Here is a 23,456-nt window from a genome sequence, read left to right as displayed (position 1 = left end):
GGTGAGACTGTCCTTAATCTTTTCAAAACTTTTTTTTTTTTTTTGGTTAAGAGTACGTATAAAGGGAACAGTAACTCCCTAACACGAAACTCTTCTCTTCCCATTAGGCAATTGTGTAACGTACTTTTTAAATTACATTTTTCAAGTTCCAGGCTTGTATCCTTGTGGTGGTTTTACTTGGGTGGGCTGCCGAGCTCCACCACAACCTCTCTCTCACCCCCCCTGCTCCTCAAAGAGGAACGGGGAGAAAATACGATGAAAAGGGTGCAAGGGTTGAGATAAGGACGAGGAGATCGCACAGTAATTATCGTGACGGGCAAAACAGACGCAGTGTAGGGAGATAGTAAGATTTATTGCCTATTACTAACAATCTAGAGAAGCTAGAAACAAAGGAAAGAAACCAAAAGCACCTTCCCCCCCATCCACCCTCTTCCACCTCCTCCCCCCTGAGCTGCACAGGGGAACGGGGGAATGGGGGTTATGGTCAGTCTATAGCACTTCTTCTCCGCTGCTCCTTCTTGGTCACTCTCGTCCCCTGTGCTGTGGGGTCCCTCCCACGGGATGCTGTCCTTGCTGAACTGATCCAGCGTGGGCTGCCCACAGGCAGCAGCTCTTCAAGAACTGCTCCAGATATGGGTCCGTACCGCGGGGTCCATCCCTCAGGAGCAAACTGCTCCAACCTGGATCCCCCATGGGCAGCAGCTCCTGCCAGGTCACCTGCTCCTGCGTGGGCTCCTCTCCATGGGCTACAGGTCCAGCCTCAATCTGCTCTGGCGGGGGTCCTCCACAGGCCGCAGTCTCCGTCGATGCAGGTCCACCTGCTCCACCGTGGTCTCCTCCACGGGCTGCAGCGTGGAACCCTGCTCCACCGTGGTACTCCATGGGCTGCAGGGGGACAGCCTGCTTCACCAAGGTCCTCACCACAGGCCGCAGGGGACTTCTGCTCCGGCGCCTGGAGCACCTCTCCCCCTCCTTCTTCACTGACCTTGGCGCCTGCAAGGCTGTTCCTCACTCCTCTCACTCTCCCAGCTGCTGTGTGGCACAGCGTATTTATCCCATCTTAAATATGCTCTCACAGAGGCGCAAAACACCATCACTTATTGGCTCAGCTCTGGTCAGGAATGGGGCTCTTACCTAACATGGGGCAGCTTCTAGATCCTTCTCACAGAAGCCACCCCTACGGCCCCCTGCTACCAAAACCTTGCCACGTAAACCCACTACAATCCTTCAGTAAGAGTGGCTCTCTACGCTGCTTCCATCCGTGACACAGTTGAAGGATGATGGTGAAAAAAAAACATGTAAAAGAATTTGTAAAAACTTCTCAGAGATTTTGGAATTCTTTCAGTTTAACAGATTAGTTTGTACAAAAGTTTACAAGTTCCAATCTTAATGTATAAGCTGCTTTAGAACTGCAAAAATCTTTCTTGAATTTGATCCTATTTCACACTGTGCTTTCAAAGTATCACTGTGTAGAAAGGAAAGGAGGTATATACAGAGTGCCATTTCCAGATCTGCCACAAGATTTTACTGGTGAGGGTGGATGGCCACAGCTCACCAGATCACTGACCTTACAGCTCTGAAGATGGTATGATTTCAACTTTGCTTTTTCAGGCAATCATGAAATGACACATACACAGGTGCCTGCCCCTTTCATTCTCCGAACACATTTTGACACCCATAGGCAAAGTCAACAAGAGGGTAAATGTTTCAAAAGGCACATTTATGCTGTCACCTTGATTTATCTTTATTCTGCATTAGGCTCCCAAATTCCTCAGTTTCGGAGCAGAGCTGGACCTGGTCTGGCAGCAGGCTGCTGACCACCCGCATATGACAGCCAGCCCAAGGCTAGATCTGGGACTGATCTAAAGTCCCTCTGAGGGAGAGGCTGTGGATGTGGTCTACCTTGACTTCAGTAAGGCTTTTGACACCACTTCCCACAGTATTCTCCTCAAGAAACTGGCTGCTCATGCCTTGGACTGGCATACGCTTCATTGGGTTAAAAACTGGCTGGGTAGCTGGGCCCAAAGAGTTGTGGTAAATGGAGTTAAATCCAGTTGGAGGCCGGTCACTAGTGGAGTACCCCAGGGCTCAGTACTAGGGCCAGTTCTCTTTAATATCTTTATCGATATCGATGATGTGGATGAGGGGATCGAGTGCACCCTCAAAAGTTTGCAGATGACACCAAGTTAGGTGCATGTGTCGATCTGCTCGAGGGTAGGAAGGCTCTGCAGGAGGATCTGGATAGGCTGGACCGATGGGCTGAGGCCAACTGTATGAAGTTCAACAAGGCCAAATGCCAGGTCCTGCACCTGGGGCACAACCACCCCAAGCAGCGCTACAGGCTGGGAGATGAGTGGTTGGAAAGCTGCCTGGCAGAGAAGGACCTGGGAGTATCGGTTGATAGTCAGCTGAATATGAGCCAGCAGTGTGCTCAGGTGGCCAAGAAGGCCAACAGCATCCTGGCTTGTATGAGAAACAGTGTGGCCAGCAGGACCAGGGAAGCGATTGTCCCCCTGTACTTGGCTCTGGTGAGGCTGCATCTCAAGTACTGTGTTCAGTTTTGGGCCCCTCACTACAAGAAGGACATCGAGGTGCTCAAGTGAGTCCAGAGAAGGGCAATGAAGCTGGTGAGGGGTCCGGAGAACAAGTCTTACGAGGAGCGGCTGAGGGAGTTGGGGTTTAGCCTGGAGAAGAGGAGGCTCAGGGGCGACCTTATCACACTCTACAGATATCTTAAAGGAGGCTGTAGAGAGGTGGGGGTTGGTCTATTCTCCCACATGCCTGGTGACAGGACAAGGGGAATGGGCTAAAGTTGCACCAGGGGAGGTTTAGGTTAGATATTAGGAAGAATTTCTTTACTGAAAGGGTTGTTAGGCATTGGAATAGGCTGACCAGGGAAGTGGTTGAGTCACCATTCCTGGAGGTCTGTAAAAGACATTTAGGTATAGAGCTTAGTGATATTGTTTAGTGGAGGACATGTTAGTGTTAGGTCAGAGGTTGGACTCAATGATCTTGGAGGTCTCTTCCAAGCTAGATGATTCTGTGATCCACACCTGGGAGACGAGAACAGCTCTTCCCTGGTCTACGCTTTCATGTTATCACATAGTTTAATGTTTGCAAACACGATGCCAGCATGGCATACCAACACAGGTCTCCACAGCCTCTGCTCACTTTGGCCTTTTCTCTAAAGCTAAGCCATCCACCACCCAACAACCCCAATGGTGTAGCTCGACCAGCAATCATGGCACAGAAAGAGAATTTGAGCAGCTCACTAGCCACAAATGCATCAAGAGCTACAGGACCAAAGTATTTGAATAGATTAAACCACATCCAAGTACCTAATCCACCTTTAGTTAAAATATATACACGGGAGCAGATGAACTGTGATTATTTAGCCACACATATGGAAGTGTTGCTAACTTAATGTTCTTTTTTGGATGGACAGCAGATGGTTTTCAGACATGACAGTGCCAGGGTTTACATCTTCACACGTGAACTAGTAACATTTGTCTAGATTTAGCGTTGAGTAGTTTTTGGATAAATATAAATTCTTGCAGAAGACTCCTTCAGTAGGTTCCAGAAGACAGACAGCTGTAAATCAGCTCTGAAAGTTGATGCAAAAGTCAAAAACCATCAGTAATTTCCTGTAGTCAGAAGACTAGTCATAATGTTGGTAAATTATATTACACCTCAAAGGAGCTTATTTAATTAGAACTGCTGATCAATTTGCATGAAGCTAGGCTATATGTGCAGAACTAAAACACATGCTGAAATAACATTTTTGCCATTGATTGTAGAAGTTGATTTTAGCTGACCTAGGCAAACTTTTGCTGTCTTCGTGTTACCTTCCTTTGTCCTGTTGTTGATTTTTGAGGAAAAGTGTAGTCCAATGAACTAGAAGCTTTCAGGTAATGACCATCTTGAGGTGTGGCACAAGGTGTGTGGAATGTACCAGTGCAATGCTGAAAATGCTTTTGTTTATGCTGGTGTTGTTTTTTTGTTTGTGAAACTTTAGAGTGCATAGAGCAGGTCTGCCATCAATTTTATTAACCCCTTTAAGAAATTTACCTTCAAATTTACAAACGAGAAACATCTTTGATTTCTAGTGCAAACTCAACTACTGAGGAGGAACCAGGATTATTTTTTGTTTTTAAATCATTTTACAGAAGCAGCACAGGACTTTAAAAAGAAAATCTGCACGAGTACAGGTTTAAGAAGTTTACCTAACTTAAAGGATTACTGTACAGCTTGAGTTGCAAGAAACATCAGCACTTGTATCACCTCATGTTTTAGTAAGACTCTTCAAGGACTTAGAATAAAGCTCCTTGGGCCACATTCATTTATTCAGTTAAGGTTCTTCCCTGAAAGATGTTCTAGAAGTGGAAAATGTAATTCTTAAATGAGCTAAATACATACTTTAAAAGCAGGTGCATTTTTTGTTTGTTTGTTTTTTTCCTGTAAAGTATTTAATTTGTTTACAGAGACACAGCTGAATATTAATAGAACATCAGGAAATGTCTCCATCAGGAGATATAGTTTCCAAAGACACAGGGTAAGCTTTTTAGTTGCACTTCTCTATCTAGACTAGCATTACTGAAAGCTGACAATTACAATGCTCCCAAGGTTCCAGACTTCAAAACCGCTTTAGTAAACAAGAGTAAAATCCATACTGAAATGCACTAAAACATCACTTCACAAAAAATAAAACAAAAAACTAAGACCACCAACTACCAGACCCCAGAAACTTAAGATATAAGAATAAAATTCCATGGTAATGTTTTCCATCAGAACATTTCAGATATGTCACTAGATGCGGAGATGCATCTTATTTTCAAATAAGTAAAAATAAAGGTCTCAGAAATCACATCTGCTGTCTGTTTCACAATAGCTCAATAATCACCTTGCAACTGTACACAGTACATGTATAAACACAGATGAAGAAAGGACCCTATTACAAATGCAAACCAAGAATACTTGCATGACATTTGTGATCTGTCATTGTGAACTATAGTATTTAAAGTTTTGGATGAAAAATATGATCAATTTAGTTTTAGAAAAGCTCACAGAGGTGTCTTCAATCATTGTAAGCTAATATTAAGCTGTGGGATCACCGTTGCTTATACAGGCTAGAATAAGGCAATAGAAACAGACCAGAAGACTGATAGAACTCCACTGAACTCAGGTGAAAACGTAGCGAATCTAATACCCAGTTTCTGAACTGGATTTTATTTTGTATCCCAGAGCTTCCTTCACTGCTCTTCTACTGCTGTTAAGAAGGGATCAGCTGCTTGGAGAGATTACTCATTTTTCCTCAGCCCCCTCAAGCTGACCCATTTAGAAGCCAAACCAAAACCTTAAAACAGATTACATTACCCACAGATGGCAAGAGTATTCCAGTTTGAGAATTCTACTCTCCTTTAACAGAATAAGAGGTTTTGCTAAAAAAAAAAAAATAAATTGAAGACTGATCATCTACTTTGTCATTTCATAGCCATACTCAGGTATTCAGAATAAGTCTCCCCTTGATGTTTACAAAGCTTAGACCTAAAGCCACAGGTGGTTTAGAGTGTATATTTCATCAAAAAAAATCATTTAATGTTAGCAAAAGTTTTATTTTTATTTTGTTTTAAAAACAAAGACTCAACTCCAGCTTAGCAACCCGAAATGCTTTGCTTTCTAAAGATCATTTCTAACAAATTTTAAAAAGTCCTTAAGCCAACACTTTTGTCTTTAAAACCACTCACCCCCTCCACCCCTTACATGAAAACTAAGACTGACACATTCTCAGCTCAGTGACTAGGTATTCAGTGTGCGGTCTTTTCCATAATTCTGGACGCCTGAGAAGTTTTCTATAAATAAAAGTATTATAATCTGAAATTAACAATATTATCAGTTAATTATCAATTGATTGAAACTGAAGTTCTTTGAACAGTCAGTCACCACTGATTTTGAAGTATGAAAATACTTATGGGAAAGGACTTTAAATTCAGATTAACATATTTGATGATTTCATTTAGTCCACAGCAATGGAGGCTTTCTTCATACTAAAAAAGCTGACTGTACAATAGTTTAGGACAGACGCTATTTGCACACCATTCAGTAAGTATGATATGTTGATTTTAGAGTTCACAGAAAAAATAGAAAAATGTGAAAAAGAATCAAAACACAACTAAAAAATTGTACTGAAATGGTACTAATATCAATTCCAACATCATTTTTTTCCTCAATTTGGCTAAATTCTGTTCAAAGAAACAATCATCACTGCCGGCCTGTTTTTCCATTTTCCGTCGTTTCCATCCTGAAACAGAGGAACAAGATAGTAAGGATCATCACTAGAAATAGAATCAACAAATTAAGAAAAAAAATCAAAGACAACTTCTTTAAAAATGAGTATATATATATATTTTTTACTTCACTAACCATCCCTTCTCTCCCTACCACCACACATACAAATGTTTCTCTTAATACTTTAAGCAGCAATCAGTACACGAAGGAAAGGTTTCTGCAAAGCTTTCCAGCAACAACTACAAATGTCTATTCGTTATCAACCTCACCACAAGACAAAAGCCCATATTCACGTGACTGCAGATAAATTATTTCTAAAATCTGAGCTTTAGTAGTTTCAAGATCTTCATTTTCACCCTTCTTTCAAATAGTCATTGACTCTCACCATTTTATTTACTTAAGTTTGGTTTGAGTATTTTTGGTGTAACGTGGACAACTTATCAATTTCATTACAGCATGACATCGGCTGTTTTATTACCTACAATATTTTTAGATTTGATATTACTTCAGAAGCTAAAGCAAGCAGCAGACTAACATATAAGAAATTTGACCTTAGCTACTATTTAACCCCTGAAAGTTTAAGAATTTTGCTGCTAGGATGATCAGTAAGGCACAGGGAAGACCATTTTATCAGCATTCAACCTTGCTCAGCACAGAAACAGACCAATGAGAGCAGGCCACACAATTAAAAAGCGAACACTATTGTAGTCACCTGTCAATACTGAGACAAAGGAATATATCACCACATTTTAATCCTCAAAAGTATAAGCAGTCGTCTTAATCCTGTAACTGAATTATGCTGACATTTGACTACTACTAAAATATTTGTACTACTAAAATACTAACATTTTGAATTCACTGATACAAACCCATTTTCTTCTTTCAGATGTTGATATAGTTCAGCTTTATTGTTGACAGAGTTCAAACGACCAATAAATTCCTGGTGTTTCCTAGAGTTGGCAGTATTAATCCTGTTGCTCCATAAAGACAGCAAGGACATTGGCCCTAACATTGCATGTAAAAACAGTTAAAGTTATTTAGTTACTGATTTCACTTAAATTATTTTATTTCTGAATTCTTAAAACATCATTATAAGGTTTTAGAGGAAGTCACAGCCTTTAGTAGTACAGCATATTAAAAACACTAATATTAACCTCATAATACATACTAAATAAATACAATGTATGCAGAGTTACAGCAGCTGAACTACTGATTTATAGGAGATTTATTTTGCATCACAAGTGGAATCTCAATATCAGTTCAGCCGTTACGACAGATGATAGCAGCTCAGCAAGAAAAAGAACCCAGTGAGAACTGCCCCTTTCAACAACTAGACATCTTAGGCATGTTTATATTCATTAGTCAGCAAGAGTTGTTTTTGGTACCTGTCCTTAAATACCATTTCTGACAGAGTACCTCAAAGTAGCACCAGCAGAAATTTGTCCAACCCCCTTGTCAACCCAAATGCCTCTTTTTAGGCCCATGCAGTATATCTAAGTGCCTTTCAACATAGGCCTGTTTCTCAGCATTGAGTATTTAACTAAGAATTCTCCTCATTCATTTAACTCCAAGAAGATTCACCTCATTACTTTAGAAAAATAGACTGATACATGAACTTAAATTTTTGAACAAGAATATCTATTGTAATCCTTCCGTTTTACCTTTTGCCTTTTCTACTACAGGCATTTCATCCATTGTTATTAGAGGCTTTTTGTTGGGTGGCTCAGGAGAATCAGGGGAATCTTTTATAACTTCAGCTTCTGCTAATTCTTCTTTTTCACGATCCAAAAGACCTTTTAACCTTTTTGATAGTGAAGGAAAACAGTGAAGCAAGATATGCTAGAGCAGCACAGGTTATTCCTGGCACCTTCCTGTACTCTTCAAAGTTACCCACAACCCACGTCATGAGAAAGTTTCTTTCGATCCCCTGTGATAGGTGAAAAACAGGGAAATCTAGCCAAATAATCCTCTGGATAAAGCCTTAAAAAAAAAGGGGAAGATCTTACTATAATTTCACTTAAGTTAGTTAAAAGTATTTATACTGTACTTGTTGAGATAGTCTTTTCAGTCAAAATCATCAACTAATAGTGAATATACCAAACACCACACAGACAATTACATTTTTTTTAATGTGATCCAAATTTATATCAAATTGCTTTCACCTCAGGCCCTACTTTGTTTCATCTGCCAAACAAAAAGAAATTGTAGAAATGGATTTGATCATATGCAGAAAGGTACGAAGGTCATCAGTACACTGACAATAACATAGGGGAAATTGTCTGTCCTCCTAAAAGATCCTAGAATGCACAAAACTATATATGCAAAAAGCTTACTACCATGAGATTATTTGGACTGCTTTAGAACAGTGTTTTGAAACAGGGAAAACAGATGCTTACTTGTTATACAAGTTAGAATAATTAACACGAATTACAGACAGTAGGTGCAAGGGCAATAAACCCTGATGTTCAACTAAACAGACCAGCCAAACAATCTGGATTGTTTAACTACCTAAGCACCAAGCTTTCTACAGTTCAAATGAAATCAACTGTCTTGCCACATTTTTCAGTTATGTTTTATATTTCTATTGTATAATGAGCATCATGGTTACAATAAAATCCTACAGTGACTATCCTAACTGCAAAGTCCTGCTCAGTGGTCAGCAACTTTTTCAAATAAAAATATTTTATAGGCAGTATGGTTCTTGAACAAGTCTGATAAGCAGACACTGTACGATAAACTTTTTTCCAGCTTGTTAATGGTGACTGATCCAAAAAAAGCCCTTGGGATCCACAATCACTGGTAGCAAACCAAGGTTAAGAGCATGAACAAGTTAAATTGAAACCCCAGTTCACAGCAATTCTTTTCCCCTTTGATGAGGAACAGGGCAAAAAAAGTATTATGCTATGTTTTCATATTACTTAAGAAAATTTACCTTTCTGATTCTTGCCATGGCTTATCCTGTTCATAGTCTTTTCCTGACTTCTCTGACTTGTCTTCTTTTTCTTCTCTCTTTCTGCCTCGTTTCTTGCGTTCTTCTTCTTCTGGGGGTTTGCTTCGGCAAGCCACCAAACATTCTAAGACACGTTGGTGTTTATCAGAGTTGTTGATGTGTGCTCTTACAAGGGTTTCCAATTCATTCCACATAATCCGGTACTGTTCATCTCTAAGCAAGGGCAGGTAAAAAAAAGTATCACATAGGATGGTCTAGATCATTAATCTATTGAATAGATAATATTCTGGTTTTAGACTTTTTTTTAAGAAAAAAAAAATATATATATATATGTATGTATGTATGTATATTTTAGTCCTTGAGCTTTTCCTCCCTCTCTTGTATTGCAGGTCTATGCACCTTGGATTACTGTCCCTGAAACTTATGAAACCACATCATGTAACCTTTCTCAATTAACATCCAAAGAGTTAAGTTTCAGTTGAAACATACCACTTCCACATGCATCTAATTCTTAATATCCATGAGATCTCACTGCCAAAAGGCATTTCTGAATCCTGTCAATTGTTTGCTAACTGGCACATTATGCACTGTTAGGATACACAGAGGGCCACTCAGGTACCGACATGCAAATTATTTTTTTATGCAAATAATTGGAATTACATTGGATGGCTGGAAATAATTTGTAGACACTTGACATCTTTTGCAGATTATTTTCCTTTTTGGAAATACAATGTACATGTATGTCTTCTTTGGAAGAACACATATCCGGATATTCTATGTTCATTTTAAAGGAGAATCCAATATTTTAAATAACTGTTTCAAAATTATTTGACTATTTTAATAATATGCTTAAGCTTCCCTTCTTAGTCATTTGGCATTATTCCACTTTCTCTCTCCTAGCTTGTGTCAGTCTCTCACCTTTCTTGATAGTCATTTTTGTTTTCATATTTAACACTCACAATTTTTTGTTAATAACTTCTGCTTCCTAACATACAGCACAATCACTGTGATAGCCCCTAAGTGGTGCAAGCAAAGTGTTCACAGCATTTGTTTTGCATATGTACATCATTTAGTATACTCCATATTATCTTTGGCCACTATTTAAAAACATGCATGAAAACAATGTAAACAGAATACTTCTGAGAAACATCCAACAATGAAAAGATATGTATTTAACCTTTTTGGACCCTTTCCTCTGGTACCAACTGTTGAAATTGGCAGTGGATCATTTTTCCTCTCCATATCTACCAAATTATATATTGTTTTTTGACAATTCAGAACATCCTCATCTGTCATTGCTTCTTTTACAATCACACTGGCTAATGGCACTACCTGCAATACAAAACAAAAGTCAAGAATGGGAAAGTCTTGTATGTTGCAGGAAAGAAACAGGAAGAAGAAAAAATGAAGTGTGTAACCATGGAACAACATACAACAACAAAGTTGCCTATCCTGGATTTAGTAATAACTCTCAAAGGTATATGCAGAGGCATTGCTGTCTTTACCCATTGTAACCCAGCAGCTGTACAGCTAAACCAGTTTAAAATATTCCACCCTATTTAGATTACATTGTAATAACATATTGACACTAAATACAGAATATTTAAGTGAAAATAAATCTTAAAATAAAACCTTTTTTGGCAAATCATTCTTCGTAAGATAGTCAGTATTTCATCGAGTAGCAAGCTGAAACTCAGTCTAGATCAGAATAGAAGTTTACAAACCCAAGGTTACTTACAGCTTGCATGTTGAAGATGGTAGTCTGAGAAATAATCATAGGCCAGTAACGAGTATGTTTCTCTAACTGTTCTTTTGCACGTTCCAATGGAATTTCAAGACTTCCATCGATCTTATATCTGGGTTCTAGAAAAGGAGTTAATCGGTTTTCCCTCATAAATTCACCAAAATCCTAATGATAACCAAACAAGATAAAATTAGGAATTTCTCTAACAAAGTAGCTTTCACTGAATGGGTGAAACAGCATAGTCTTGCCTTTCATTAATTGCGTACACCACCACCACTAAATCTGACCCTAACACCCAAAGCTTTCAAACACACATGACATTCTTTGGAGTGAACACAAGAACAGTTGTATAAAAATATGGGTTCAAAACTGATGCAGGGTTTTTGATGAGGACGTCTTCTGGGTTTGCAAGGCGTTTCATGTATGGTAAAAAGTTTTACTGCATTTTTCTGGAAGTCATTTCTGCTTACATACCAGATGCAAATGAAATGTTAAAGAAAATGCCAGCTGACTGCCTGTTCCATATCCAGGGTTCAAAGCTGAAAACTCCATCTTTCCTACTTATTGTACAACTCATTCATGTGCAATCTAGCCTCCAAATAATGAGCAGGATATAGTCCTACATGCACCCCCCCAGCCCACACAAAAGCCTTGCCAAGAAAACGTTCCAGAATCAGAACGAGCTTTAGATGATGATAGCGCATAAAGCAACAAGTGTTTCCTCAACACAGAGAGGATTCTATAGAACAGGCATAACAGTTAGCAGGCTTACTACTACGTAGTAAATACGCATCAGTGTATACAATGAAAATTGGTTTGACCACAATGTCACACGAATCAGCCTGGCTTTCCAGAAAACACACCAACATTTCATATACACTTATCTATTGCACAACATTGCTTGTCATTTAAGTGAAAAACTTAAAGGAAAAAGGTATCTTACTGTAATTCGGTAGTCCGTGACTCTTCCTCCACAACCTTCACTAATTGATGGGGGATCTTCTAGAATTGATCGTGAGCTGCTTAATACATGCAGAAAAATTTCTCCTCCATGGCTACTAAGCATGTGACTAATTACTTTAGAGCCAGACTTGCGCGGTTGTTCCAACAAAACAGAACGACCTGTTGGAAGTGAGATCAGTTTCATCAGTTGCCATGTGCTGCAATTTTATATTAAGAATTATATACGCACAGCAGAGGTTTTTACCTAGCCATTAAGACTGAATCCGTTAAACCTGTGTTTTCACCTAGATGAATGAGCAACTGCTTCAAGTACTTACTCTATATCCTTAGACAGTAGGTAGTGTCAAATGCTCTTAAATTTTTACACAGAACAATTGAAAGGCCTCCCTACTGTGAATATCCTATCGTTTTCTGAGCAAAATATTTTTTCTATGAATGTCTTAAGGCATTAAAATGGTATATCATGTATGAGCGGTGTGTTATTTTTAATCAAAGATGATGCTGTATACTAAACCATTATCTCACCCTGCAGCAGAAACTCATTAAAAGCAATGTTTATTGTTTTTCAAAATAACTCATTTCAGTATATAGTGTTTTTTTTAATACCACTTTTCAGATGCACACAAATAAAACAACCTTTGACTTATTTCCAGTAAAACAAATACCAGACAAAGAGGTTCAATCTTCAAGTTGCTTGTTACGAGGAAACAAAAACAGAAGATCAGAAGGGAGTGGTTATTTGAAGTATGCTACTAGTTTTAGTTCTAAACATTTTTAGAAATCAGAATACTCTTCCAATACAGAATACTCTTCCAATACAGAAAAATACATAAAGAATAACTTCAACTGAAAGAAAACTCCCATTAAGTGGATGTTTATAATGCAACTCTTTTGCTAACTATAAAAAAAACACACATGCAATTAATGTTGACTACATACCACTAGCATTTTGATCAAGTGTATTGTCACCTACTGAAATAGATGCTTCCTACTAAATAGGCTAAAATGAATAGTATTCTACATTTAGATTCAGTAAAGAACTACCAGAATTCACTATTTGCTCCTTCTCTACCTCTTTCTTCTTGTTTCCAGTTTTCAAAACACATTCATTTCTCCCTCAAGTACATTTAACAACTTTCTTTTATTTCTATATGACATGGTAATAGAATTGGCATTTCTACAATACACTCCCCTATACAAACTGAAACATGGTAAGTGCTTGTATAGCACTTATTCCTTATATGGCAAGATTTTGGTAGTGGGTGGCTGTAGGGGTAGCCTTTGTGAGCAGAGCCCAGAAGTTGCCCTGTATCAGATCAGAACCAGCTCCAGCTGGCTTCAAAAGGGACCCACTGCTGGCCAGAGCTGAGCCAGTGAGTGACGCTAGGAGACAGGAGTGAAAAAATGGGAGAGAATTTTGCACACATGAAGGTTACTGAAGTAAAGGGAACAGGTGCTCCAGTCACAGAGCAGAAGTTCCCCTGCGGCCTGTGGAGAGGCCCCTGGTGGAGCAGGCTGTCCCCCTGCAGCCCATGGGTCCCACATGGAGCAGATCTCCACGCTGCAGCCCGTGGAGGAGCCCCCGGTGGAGCAGGTGGATGTGGCCTGGAGGAGGCTGTGGCCCATGGAGACCCCTGGAGGAGCAGGCCCCGGGCCAGAGCTGCAGCCCGTGGAGAGGAGCCCACACAGGAGCAGGGGACCTGGGGGGACCTGCCACCCGTGGGGGACCCGTGCTGAAGCAGTTTGCTCCTGGGGGATGGTCCCTGTGGTACAGACCTATGTTGGAGCAGTTCTTGAAGAGCTGCTGCCTGTGGAAAGCCCACATACAATCAATTCCCCACACTGGAGCAAGGGAAGAGAGTGACCATGAAGGACAGTGACAAATCAGTGACAAAGAGTTATGGACTGACTGCAACCCCCACTCCTTGCACTGCTCAGGGGGAGGAGGTAAAAGGTGGGTGGGAGTCAAGGTGTTTTTACTTTGCTTTTAGTTCTCACTGCTCTAGTCCGTTAGCAATAGGCAATAAATTACATCCATCTCCCAATACTGAGTCTGTTTCATCCATGATAGAAATTGCAGAATGATCTTCCTTGTCCTTATCTCAACTCATGAGCCTTTTCTCATTTTCTACCCCTGTTTTGTTGAGGGGGAGTGAGAGAACAGCATGGTGGAGCTGAGCTACCTACCGGCGTGAAGCCATCACAGAGCTCCACTTACAATATTAACAATTACAATTTGAAAATAATTAGTCAAGGACACATCTTTACCGTTAAGGAGAAAGTTAGTAAGGCATGATGAAGGTCTGCTATTTACATCTACTGGTGAAATTCTGTACGCTCCAGTGCAATAGTGTAATTCTGAAAGATAAATGAGTAGAAGAGATAAGAGTCTAGTTCCACACAGAAAAAAACATACCACAAAATGAAAGAAGGGAAGAGGATTAGGCTATTTCACAATCAGAAAAACTGTAGGCTTTGTAGAAAGCCTAGCTGTCTCTAGATCTAAAAAATTACTCTTACCATCTCCTGGCAATCATTTCAGTATCCTCAACTCTGAGAACTGAATACATTTCCCAAGCCTCATTTCCAGGAGGATCTCCAGAACTTTCTCTCTCAAACTATTTCACAGTAGAGTAAACCTCCTTTTATTTCTCTTACCTGTATTTTTAATCTGCTGGCTCACAAGGAGTCAGCATTATCTTGCTGATGGACTGCAGGATGCACAAGGTGAATGGCCAGGTCGTTCCCTATGTTACCCTAAATCCTCCCTGTCACTCAGCAGGAGTTGGAGTAGAGATCACAGAACAGATTGGTTTGGAAGGGACCTTACAGATCGTCCAAGTCCGTCCCCCACCATGGGAGACACTTTCCACTAGACCAGGTTGCCCAAAGCCCCATCCAGCCTGGCCTCAAACTCTTCCAGGGAGGGGACATCCACAGCTTCTCTGGGCAATCTTTCCTTCACTCAGATTAGAAAGTCAATATAGATAAATGAAAGAATCTACTGAATAAATTGTTGCACAAGTTTCCTTCCAAACAAAGGTTTCCTCAGTACTCTAATGCTTACACTAAAGATAGTGCTTTGATTCATATTTTGTCCTAAAACAACAATCAATTAAAAAAGAAAGCACAAAGTCTGAAAGCCGCTATGTTGAAAACCACCATTGTGGAACTGACAAGGTATACTTGCCCCTGCATAAGGGACAAATTACTCAACTTTGCAGTTAGGAAACAGCTTCAAGATAATTAAGAGGAGAATGATAAAACACCATGAAAACATTTACAATCTCCCTCACCTCTTTCACAAATCATTGATTATCCAAAACTAGAAGAGCATCATATCACCATTATTAAAACAGAATGCATTCAGCAGTAAGTTATACAGAATAGAAGGTAAAAATAGCATTAGCCAATGACTTATCTCCTCGCTCAAGTTCTTGTCAGCATATGTAGAGAAAAATATTCAAAGCAAGTTAGAGTATTAGTTTTGTAAGATACCATGTTACCTACCTACACTATTTGTTCGGGGAGTACACCATTTTAATGTTACAGTTTCTTTAAATGTGCCTTCTCTACTGTTGCCACCTACGTGATTATCACCTGCAATATTAAACCAGAAAAAGAATGCATCATAATGCGATCAAATATTTTGTTACACAAAAACGCAGCAAATAGTTATGTAAGAATGAAGTGTTATTGCAAAAAACCAACACTCAAAACAACAATTTAAGGTACAAAACATTTGTAACAACCATATACAAAACATAACCTAATTTTCAAAAGCTAGATATCTAACAAGTGAAAAAATCCATATGTTAGTAGTAGTGGTACTTGAAATAACCTTTTGAAATCAGCAGCAATTGCATGTATTTACAAAACAACAACCAGCAAACAAAATACTGTAGCTCCATAGTATGTCCCAAATATTTGACTTGACATTTAGAAAGTAAAATACATTTTGTTTTTATCTGCAACAGGCTTTTATTTTTTCCTTTAAAAATGCCTAGAACTTTGAAAGCATCTCTGTAATTTTCCATAGCCAAATCAGAACCCTTAACAAGTGTCAGAACCCTTATTTCTATACATATCTCAAAGTCTTCACTGAAACTGATCTAAATGCATATTTGACAAGTTAGACTTCGGTGGGAAAATAGTACTGGTGTCGTTACCCAGAATCTTTGCTATGTCAAATTCAATTTGAACATCTCAAGAGCTTTTACTGGCCACAGATGTTTTATCATTGAAATTACTTTCATACAGCACCTCACCGACAAAGGGACATTACACTGTGTGCGCTAGTGAGTTCTCTAATTCTTCGTGCTCTTTGACATTAAGAAAGGCGTTGACTGAGTTTTATACAAAGTTTCAGAATTACAGTGTCAGAAAACACTATGCTCAAATCCACAAGCATCTGAGAGGAATTAGATACATACATCAACACAACATTCTATGCAATGTGTTAGGGTTTAGTTTAATATTTAATGTAAGAAGTTTCATTGATATCACATTATAAAGACTTTTACTTTTTACTCATAAGATGTATTTGATTTACTTATCAATCATATAGGTAACCTGCAGAAGTACTATTTTTTTTATTACTTAAAGATTACAGTTAAAATATCTGGAATCCTTCTGGAAAATCTAAGAATAGATTAAGTAAATTTGGCCTTGAGATAAGCTCTCTGTACCTTATTTCTGTAAAATGTTGCTAATCAAATCCCCCCTTTCCTAGTACCAGAGTTATCATAGTTAAAACCTGTATTTTTCAAAACAAATAAAAGGGAACCAAAATTTACAGGATCTGATAGAAAAAAAAAAATCAAAGAGGCAATGCAGCAGGAGTTTGGTTTGGGGTTTTACTAGCAGACTTATTCCCCTGAGCCAATAAGTATTGGAAAACTAATACCGAACCCCTGCAATAAAGCTTTATACTTTCAACACGGATAAGAAGTTCAGGTCAATCTGAACTCATTATTCTAACATATACCTTTTTCCTCAAACTTCACTCCACCAAAAAAATGGACTATACTGATTACAGATGAGGAGATATGTTCTTTTCCTGAAGTAATGGTTGAGTCCCTGCAGGAGACTCCGGGCCAGAGCTGCAGACTGTGCAGAGGAGCCCACAGTAGACAGGTGATCTGGGGGAAGCTGCTGCCCATGGGGGACTCATGCTGGAGCAGGGACCCATCTTAAGAGGAAGGGGGAAAAATGGAAGCCCAACCCCCTCTAAAATTGTTCAAATTATTTCAAACCTCTGGAGGAAAAGTTGTTTAACTCTTTGTTAGATAACTGACATAGGTAACTCATCTGTTAAAATATTATTCTTCATTTCTAAGAAGTTAAAACATCAGCTTCTTAATATGCTTTAAAGCCATGTAATGTAGCTTTGAGTAGTAAAAAAAAAATCTGTAGCCTGTAACTAAATGGACATATTCTACAGATACAGCAAGTGAGACCAACCTTTATGATTCAGGGCCCTTTAAAAAGTTACAAACCACACTGTAAGAGAAAGCCTATAGCAGCCTGTAACAATTTCAAATGGGAATTCAACACTTCTGAAGAGGCATACGTTTTAAATATTCCACAGAAGACTTACAGATGGACATTTTTTTCAGTTGCTTGGTTTATAGCTTTTAAGTACCATCAATACAGAGTTTTTAGCCTCACTTGATTTATTAACAAAGTTCTGTATCAAACATTGCTTTCTGAACAAGATAATTTTGCATAAGACTTACTCTAATCTCATAGAAGTTATTAAGAATTCACCTGAGAGGAATATTAGGTAATAATTCAAAACTATTAAAAGCATACTAGGTACTTCAAATGCAGTAAAAAAGCTCAAACCAAGTAACTCTTGTGTTTTTCAAAGCAATTACTGTTGTGAACAGGTCTATGGGATCTAAGTGGTGTCAGTTATTATTACTTGACAGATTAAAAGCTCAATTGTTCAATAAATAATTTTCCACAAATACTCAAGTAGTACTCTTGTAAAACCACTGCACATCTAGTCTCTCAGACAGCTTTTTTTTTTTTTTTGTAGTATCTCAATAAGAAGTTGAAGTACCCCTCTCATAAATCACACACAAAAATCCTGAAGGTATGTGAAAGCCATTGTGATGAATGGCCTGGCTTTGAGTTTGTCTTATTACTGGCATATTTTAAAGTAGTAACAAATAAAACTCCAAAGCTAACATTGCAAATCAAGTTGGTAGGTCACAAGGAACTGAAAATGTGCTGTTTGCAAATAGGTTTCTCCTTAACTCTAAGAGAGATGTCTGAAACGTACATCAATCTGAAGCTCATAAACCCGTTTGTGAATACTTCCAGCATGCAAATTATTAAAACAAAAAAAGGAAAACATCTTTACAGGATTATTTCTACTTACCACTTTTTAAAAAGTCAACATGTGCTTCTTTGTGATGAAGAAGCTCCACATCATAGTTGGCTGATGTGTTAGCATGTTGTTCTTCCTTCAAAAGAGACAGGTAGGAACAATGAATATAGTTAATTTACCTAGACGTCACTGTTTTTATAAATTAACTGTTCCAATGATTTTACATTTATCTGTCACTTCAGAAGAAAATGAGAAGTCTCTCAAGTGCATCATACAACCACGAGATTACAGTTTGGGGAAACTGCTCTGACCTATTTAAAGATGCAGCCATCTCATTCTTTTTATTCCTTTTTTGAAACCCTATGCTTTCTTCTTAATACAAATGTCATGACAATGTGCATAATGTAAGATACAGATTAAAAATGGGTTCAACTGATTTTGTTTAAATTAATGAGGTTTAGGAAACCTATGACAATGTTTATCACCAATAGTTACAACATACTGAGCAGCAACAAACGAGCACTGCAGAATATATCAGCTACTACTTTTCTTAACTAAAAACTCAAGAATCTAAACCAAAGAAACATCCTCGGAATATACCATCCTTTTCTTGTACTTAAGATGCATGAAAAAACATACTTTCAACTGCAAATTAATAAACGCTGCATCTTTAAACAGCAGCAACAGATCAGCAAAACCAGAACAGTCATTTCAGTAATTTATTCTAAGTTAAAAAAAAAACACACAAAGGGAACCCAACATGGTCTCTTACTATAAAGACAAGGGCAGAAGGGAGAGACATACCAGCAGCACACAGGTCAGAAAGTTACAGACAAGGTATTTGCAAGCCTAAAGTCGCATTTATATGACAGCTCACTTCAAAGTTCCATTAAAAATTAAAGCGTTGTGACAACTTTAATTCCAGGTTTTGACTTTTAAATCCATATAAAAAGGCTACTTTTGAAAGATGCCCATACAAGTTTGCTGTTTTTCAAAATACAAGATTAGTAAAGACTGACAGTATTAAAACATTGCCTTGTTTTTCAAATCAGAAAAGTTTATCCACTCCTACCCTTTCTGTTTGTTTGAATAGTGACACTTGGAATCAGGTAGCAAGAGACAGCTGAAATACAAAGTTACTCTAAACTGAAGAATACTTTAAATACTTAACTGCAGTGATTTCCTTCCTGGTTGTGATAAAAAACGGGGACATAAATTTGAACAGAAGATGTTAAATTTAGTATCTTCCTTGACTAGATTATACCTTCTGTTCCCCCCCTTTTCTGGCTTATAGATCTTCAAAACGGAAAACCTACTGAAGAACTTTTAGTCTAAAATCAGCTGTTAGTTACAAACACCTTTATGTTGGGTGGGCATGATAATGAGACAGAGGAAAGACTCACTATGCCACTAAAATGCACAAGGGTCAAGAATATCTAATCAACACAACTAGAAAAAGACAAGAGAATCACAGAAAAATTATTTGAGATAAATAATATTTCTATAAATTATTACTAACAGAACTGAAATATTCCCTGCATTGCTACATCAAAATTAAGATTCAGCAATACATTTTGTTCTGTGATCCTTCTTAACTTTTTCTACCCCCTTTACTTTTACTAACCTGGTCACAAACATTAAATGTGGGCTAATAAAAAAAAACAAAAAAAAAAACAGAAAATATGAAAATATGATATGGAGAGAAAAGCCATGTAAAAATTCAATTTAAATAAACATTAAAAGTTTTCAAACAAATTTTGAAGTGTTGCAGATGGCCAACAAAGCAATAGACACAATAGTACCTTCATAGGAATGTTAGTTATTGTGGTTGAAGCCAGATCAAAGTGTTGTTGTACTAAAACATTCAGTTTTGTAGCCAAATGCCGTCCTGCACGGACACTGTGCACTTCACTGGTTAAAACAGGTGAAAGCTAGAACAAATTGACATAGAATATACAGTATTAATGGATTAGGCTCTAGTATCATGGAACAAGATAAACCAGTTGAAACTCTAAACTAAGCACACTTATACTACTAAACTTAATCAGGAAGAAAATGCCATGGAAAGTTAAGAAGGAAAAGAGAAAGATTATTTCTCATTCAGAACTTTGCCGGTTATGTCAGTTACAGTTGCTACAAGGTGTCCCATATTCAGAACTGTGCCGGAAACCCTGAGCAATTAGTTGTTAATAGGAAGAATTAGAAACAGGACATAGAGAAAGAATCCTCTTAATAGCAGCTCTGGGTCTAGACTTTCCTTCTTTCACCCACTGAGTAACAGGAGCAAAGTCACTTCTATATACCTACTTGCGTGTTACACACAAAAGAAACACAAATTGTAAGTTCCATTTGATTTTCCCTTTGCAAGGAATAATGGCATTGGTTTTAGGCTTAAAGAGCAATGACCACCTTACAAAGGAAAGCAGTCTATTTATTCACTTCTGTTGACTTTTTGTTTCTTTTAGCATGACTAGTAAGTTTCTATAGCAAAGAAAAAATGTAGGACAAAAAACACATTCCCTTTTACTTGTGAAGTTAGATGTAGGACTAGATGTTATTGTGTTAAGAATAGCATTTTTTTTTCATAGTCAGCACATTAAAATACCAAGCATTTCAGACTGAAGATCAGAATTTACCAAAATCTGTTTTTTATTTTAAACAAACCACTTATTTTAAACAAACCACAAAGCATACAAGTCCATAGAGCACACATGCATTTACTACAGTTGAAATGTTAATATAGAGTAATTTCTCATACGTGTCCTTTTACCTTTTCTTGAGGCCATTCCCGCTAATCCTATCGCTAGATATCTGTGAGAAGAGGCCGACCCCCAGCTCCCCACACCTTCCTTTCAGGTCTTTGTTGAGAGCAATAAGGTCTCCCTTATTATTTATTGAAATGCATTCTGTTTGCTAGCATTTGACAGCATAAACAAAAGCTCCATTTTGTTATCATGAGAAAGTCATTCAACCAATAGTTAAAATCGAAACCTGTTAGCCTGGTAACATGGAACACAGCAGTGAGCAATATCCATGTCGTTTAACAGATACATGTTAAAACATGCTGCTAGCTAGCAGAAGTCCTGCTTGAACAGCAGGGTTATTCAGCTACCCCATTCAACACAACAAGTAGCTGATGGTTTTCCATTAGATCCCTAACTACGTATTTCCCTCTCAAAAGTAAGAGAAATCAAACCCAAAGTTACAATCAACCAATGGCATTATTTTTTTCTTCATAAAAAAAGAAATATGAATTATTACTGCAAGAAATTTAAGTAATAAAATGAAGATGATGCCATAGGTGTGAAAGAAATCAAAGCATTCATGTTAAATAGCAATATGCACGCTGGCAACTTTTCAAATAATCAACACTTGTGTTTTTTCCTATGCCTTAGCAGAGGCTCAAAGCCTTATTGAGGTATACTTAATTTGCACTGTTTACTTTGAGTCTGACACTGTTACTAATACTAGGATACATTTTCTCATTTTAAGCTCCTTACCTCTTTTTTAGGCCGATCTGAAACAAGGCTGTCTTCACCAACTGGGTATGTGTGGATTAAGACCAATTCACATTTCTGGATCTGCATTAGACTTAAAAATAAAAAATAAAAATAAAAAAAATTCTATTTAACCTACAGAGTGGCAGAAAGTATCTCAGAAATTACATGAGTTCTCCCAGGATTCATTTGACTGCCAAAACACAAAATCTGAGACATATTACAACATACTGTTTCTGAATGCATTTTCTAAAAACTAGGTTACATTACTGATTTTCAGAAGCATATTTCAAAATTATCAGAATAAAGTGTGTAACATTTCTAGCTCTTCAGCTGCAATAGCACTGTACTACTTTTTGGACAGATCAGCAGGCTAGATCCTTAACTACTGTACTCTGTTTAGCTTCATTCATCTGAAAATTGATGCTACAAAGGATTTGTGTCTCCAGGTATGTGTATTAATATTAATCATGGTATTCGTTTAGTAATTAAGGTATTCCAGTGAACATGAAAGTTAACTATCCATGTCTCCTAACATGGCTGGATGTTTGGAGAGATCAAGATACTGGTTAGCATTCCTCACTACAGTGATGTACGAAAAACTATGTGTGAATCATCTTTACGGTGGACTTAGAACCCAATCCCCAGGCAGTACTATCAAATATATACTACATATATACACACACACACACACACATATATATGAAATTGAAATTTGAGCAGGTAAATATCGGAGACATTTGCATAATGATTACACACAGGCTTAGAACCCTTTGTTTCACACCAACATTCAAACCATTCATCAGAAAAAGTTTTAGAATGTTTTAAGTGACAAAGACACACTTGTATTTCTTAGAGCACATAACAGGCACATGCAGACTAAAGAACTATTAAAAGTATACTCACTGATCTGAATTAGCTGCAAGTTTGTTATGTTCATGAATGGTTTCCTGAACACAATCCTCAAGCATTCGAACATGACTGTCACTAGAAAGAAGTTGAATATACATATTTTTATGCAGTATTATCAAACCTCTTGTTCAAAGCAACATGCCACTACATGATCTCCTACTTAAAGTGGGAAAATTTTGGCTGGTTACTGTAGCGCACGTCCATAAACAAAACCCTCAGTAAGGCAAGACATGATCTATAAAGAATCATAGAATAACTGAGTTGGAAGGGACCCACAAGGATCATGGAGTCCAACTCCTGGGTCCTCAAAGAACCACCCCACCCACCCCCCACCCCCCCCCAAAAAAAAAAATAAATCAGACCCTATGTCTGAGAGCCTTGTCCAAATGCTTCTTGAACTCCAGCAGGCTCGGTGCTGGGACCACTGCCCTGGGGAGCCTGTCCCAGTACCCAACCACCCACTGGGTGCAGAACCTTTCCCTAACACCCAGCCCGACCCTCCCCTGTCCCAGCTCCATGCCATTCCCTTGGGTCTTGTCGCTGTCCCCAGAGAGCAGAGCTCAGCGCCTGCCCCTCCGCTCCCCTTGTGAGGAAGCTGTAGGCTGCCATGAGGCCTCCCCTCAGTCTGCTCTGCTCTAGGCTGAACAAACCAAGGGACCTCAGCTGCTCCTCATATATCTTGCCCTCTAGACCCTTTAACATCCTTGTTGCCCTCCTTTGAGGGCTCTCCAACAGTTTTATCTCTCTCTTCTACTGCAGGGCCCAAAA

At 38.4% G+C, this 23,456-nt stretch overlaps 1 protein-coding gene across 3 annotated transcripts in view; it reads right to left on the bottom strand.

Moving 5' to 3' along the window:
• Positions 1-4,025: 4,025 nt before the first annotated feature.
• INTS13 (integrator complex subunit 13) overlaps positions 4,026-23,456 on the bottom strand; it is a 30,784-nt gene continuing 11,353 nt past the window's right edge. For 2 of the 3 annotated variants that reach the window (XM_080598313.1, XM_080598311.1), the window contains 13 exons: positions 22,683-22,763; positions 21,780-21,870; positions 20,082-20,210; positions 18,331-18,415; positions 15,453-15,542; positions 14,211-14,300; positions 11,923-12,101; positions 10,974-11,144; positions 10,413-10,567; positions 9,218-9,448; positions 7,947-8,086; positions 7,155-7,290; positions 4,026-6,298 (listed from right to left, as the gene is read on the bottom strand). In XM_080598313.1, coding sequence (XP_080454439.1) covers positions 6,259-6,298; positions 7,155-7,290; positions 7,947-8,086; positions 9,218-9,448; positions 10,413-10,567; positions 10,974-11,144; positions 11,923-12,101; positions 14,211-14,300; positions 15,453-15,542; positions 18,331-18,415; positions 20,082-20,210; positions 21,780-21,870; positions 22,683-22,763 — 1,618 coding nt within the window. In that variant the 3' untranslated portion in view covers positions 4,026-6,258. Of the gene's footprint in view, positions 6,299-7,131; positions 7,291-7,946; positions 8,087-9,217; positions 9,449-10,412; positions 10,568-10,973; positions 11,145-11,922; positions 12,102-14,210; positions 14,301-15,452; positions 15,543-18,330; positions 18,416-20,081; positions 20,211-21,779; positions 21,871-22,682; positions 22,764-23,456 lie in introns of all 3 variants that reach the window. The other variant, XM_080598312.1, reaches the window with a different exon arrangement.

The sequence above is a fragment of the Anser brachyrhynchus genome (assembly GCF_964034855.1).
Source record: "Anser brachyrhynchus genome assembly, chromosome: 1".
In the NCBI taxonomy this organism is placed as follows: Eukaryota; Metazoa; Chordata; class Aves; order Anseriformes; family Anatidae; genus Anser; species Anser brachyrhynchus.
The sequence above is the reverse complement of the archived record's forward strand: the minus strand, read 5'-3'. Positions and strand labels throughout refer to the sequence as shown.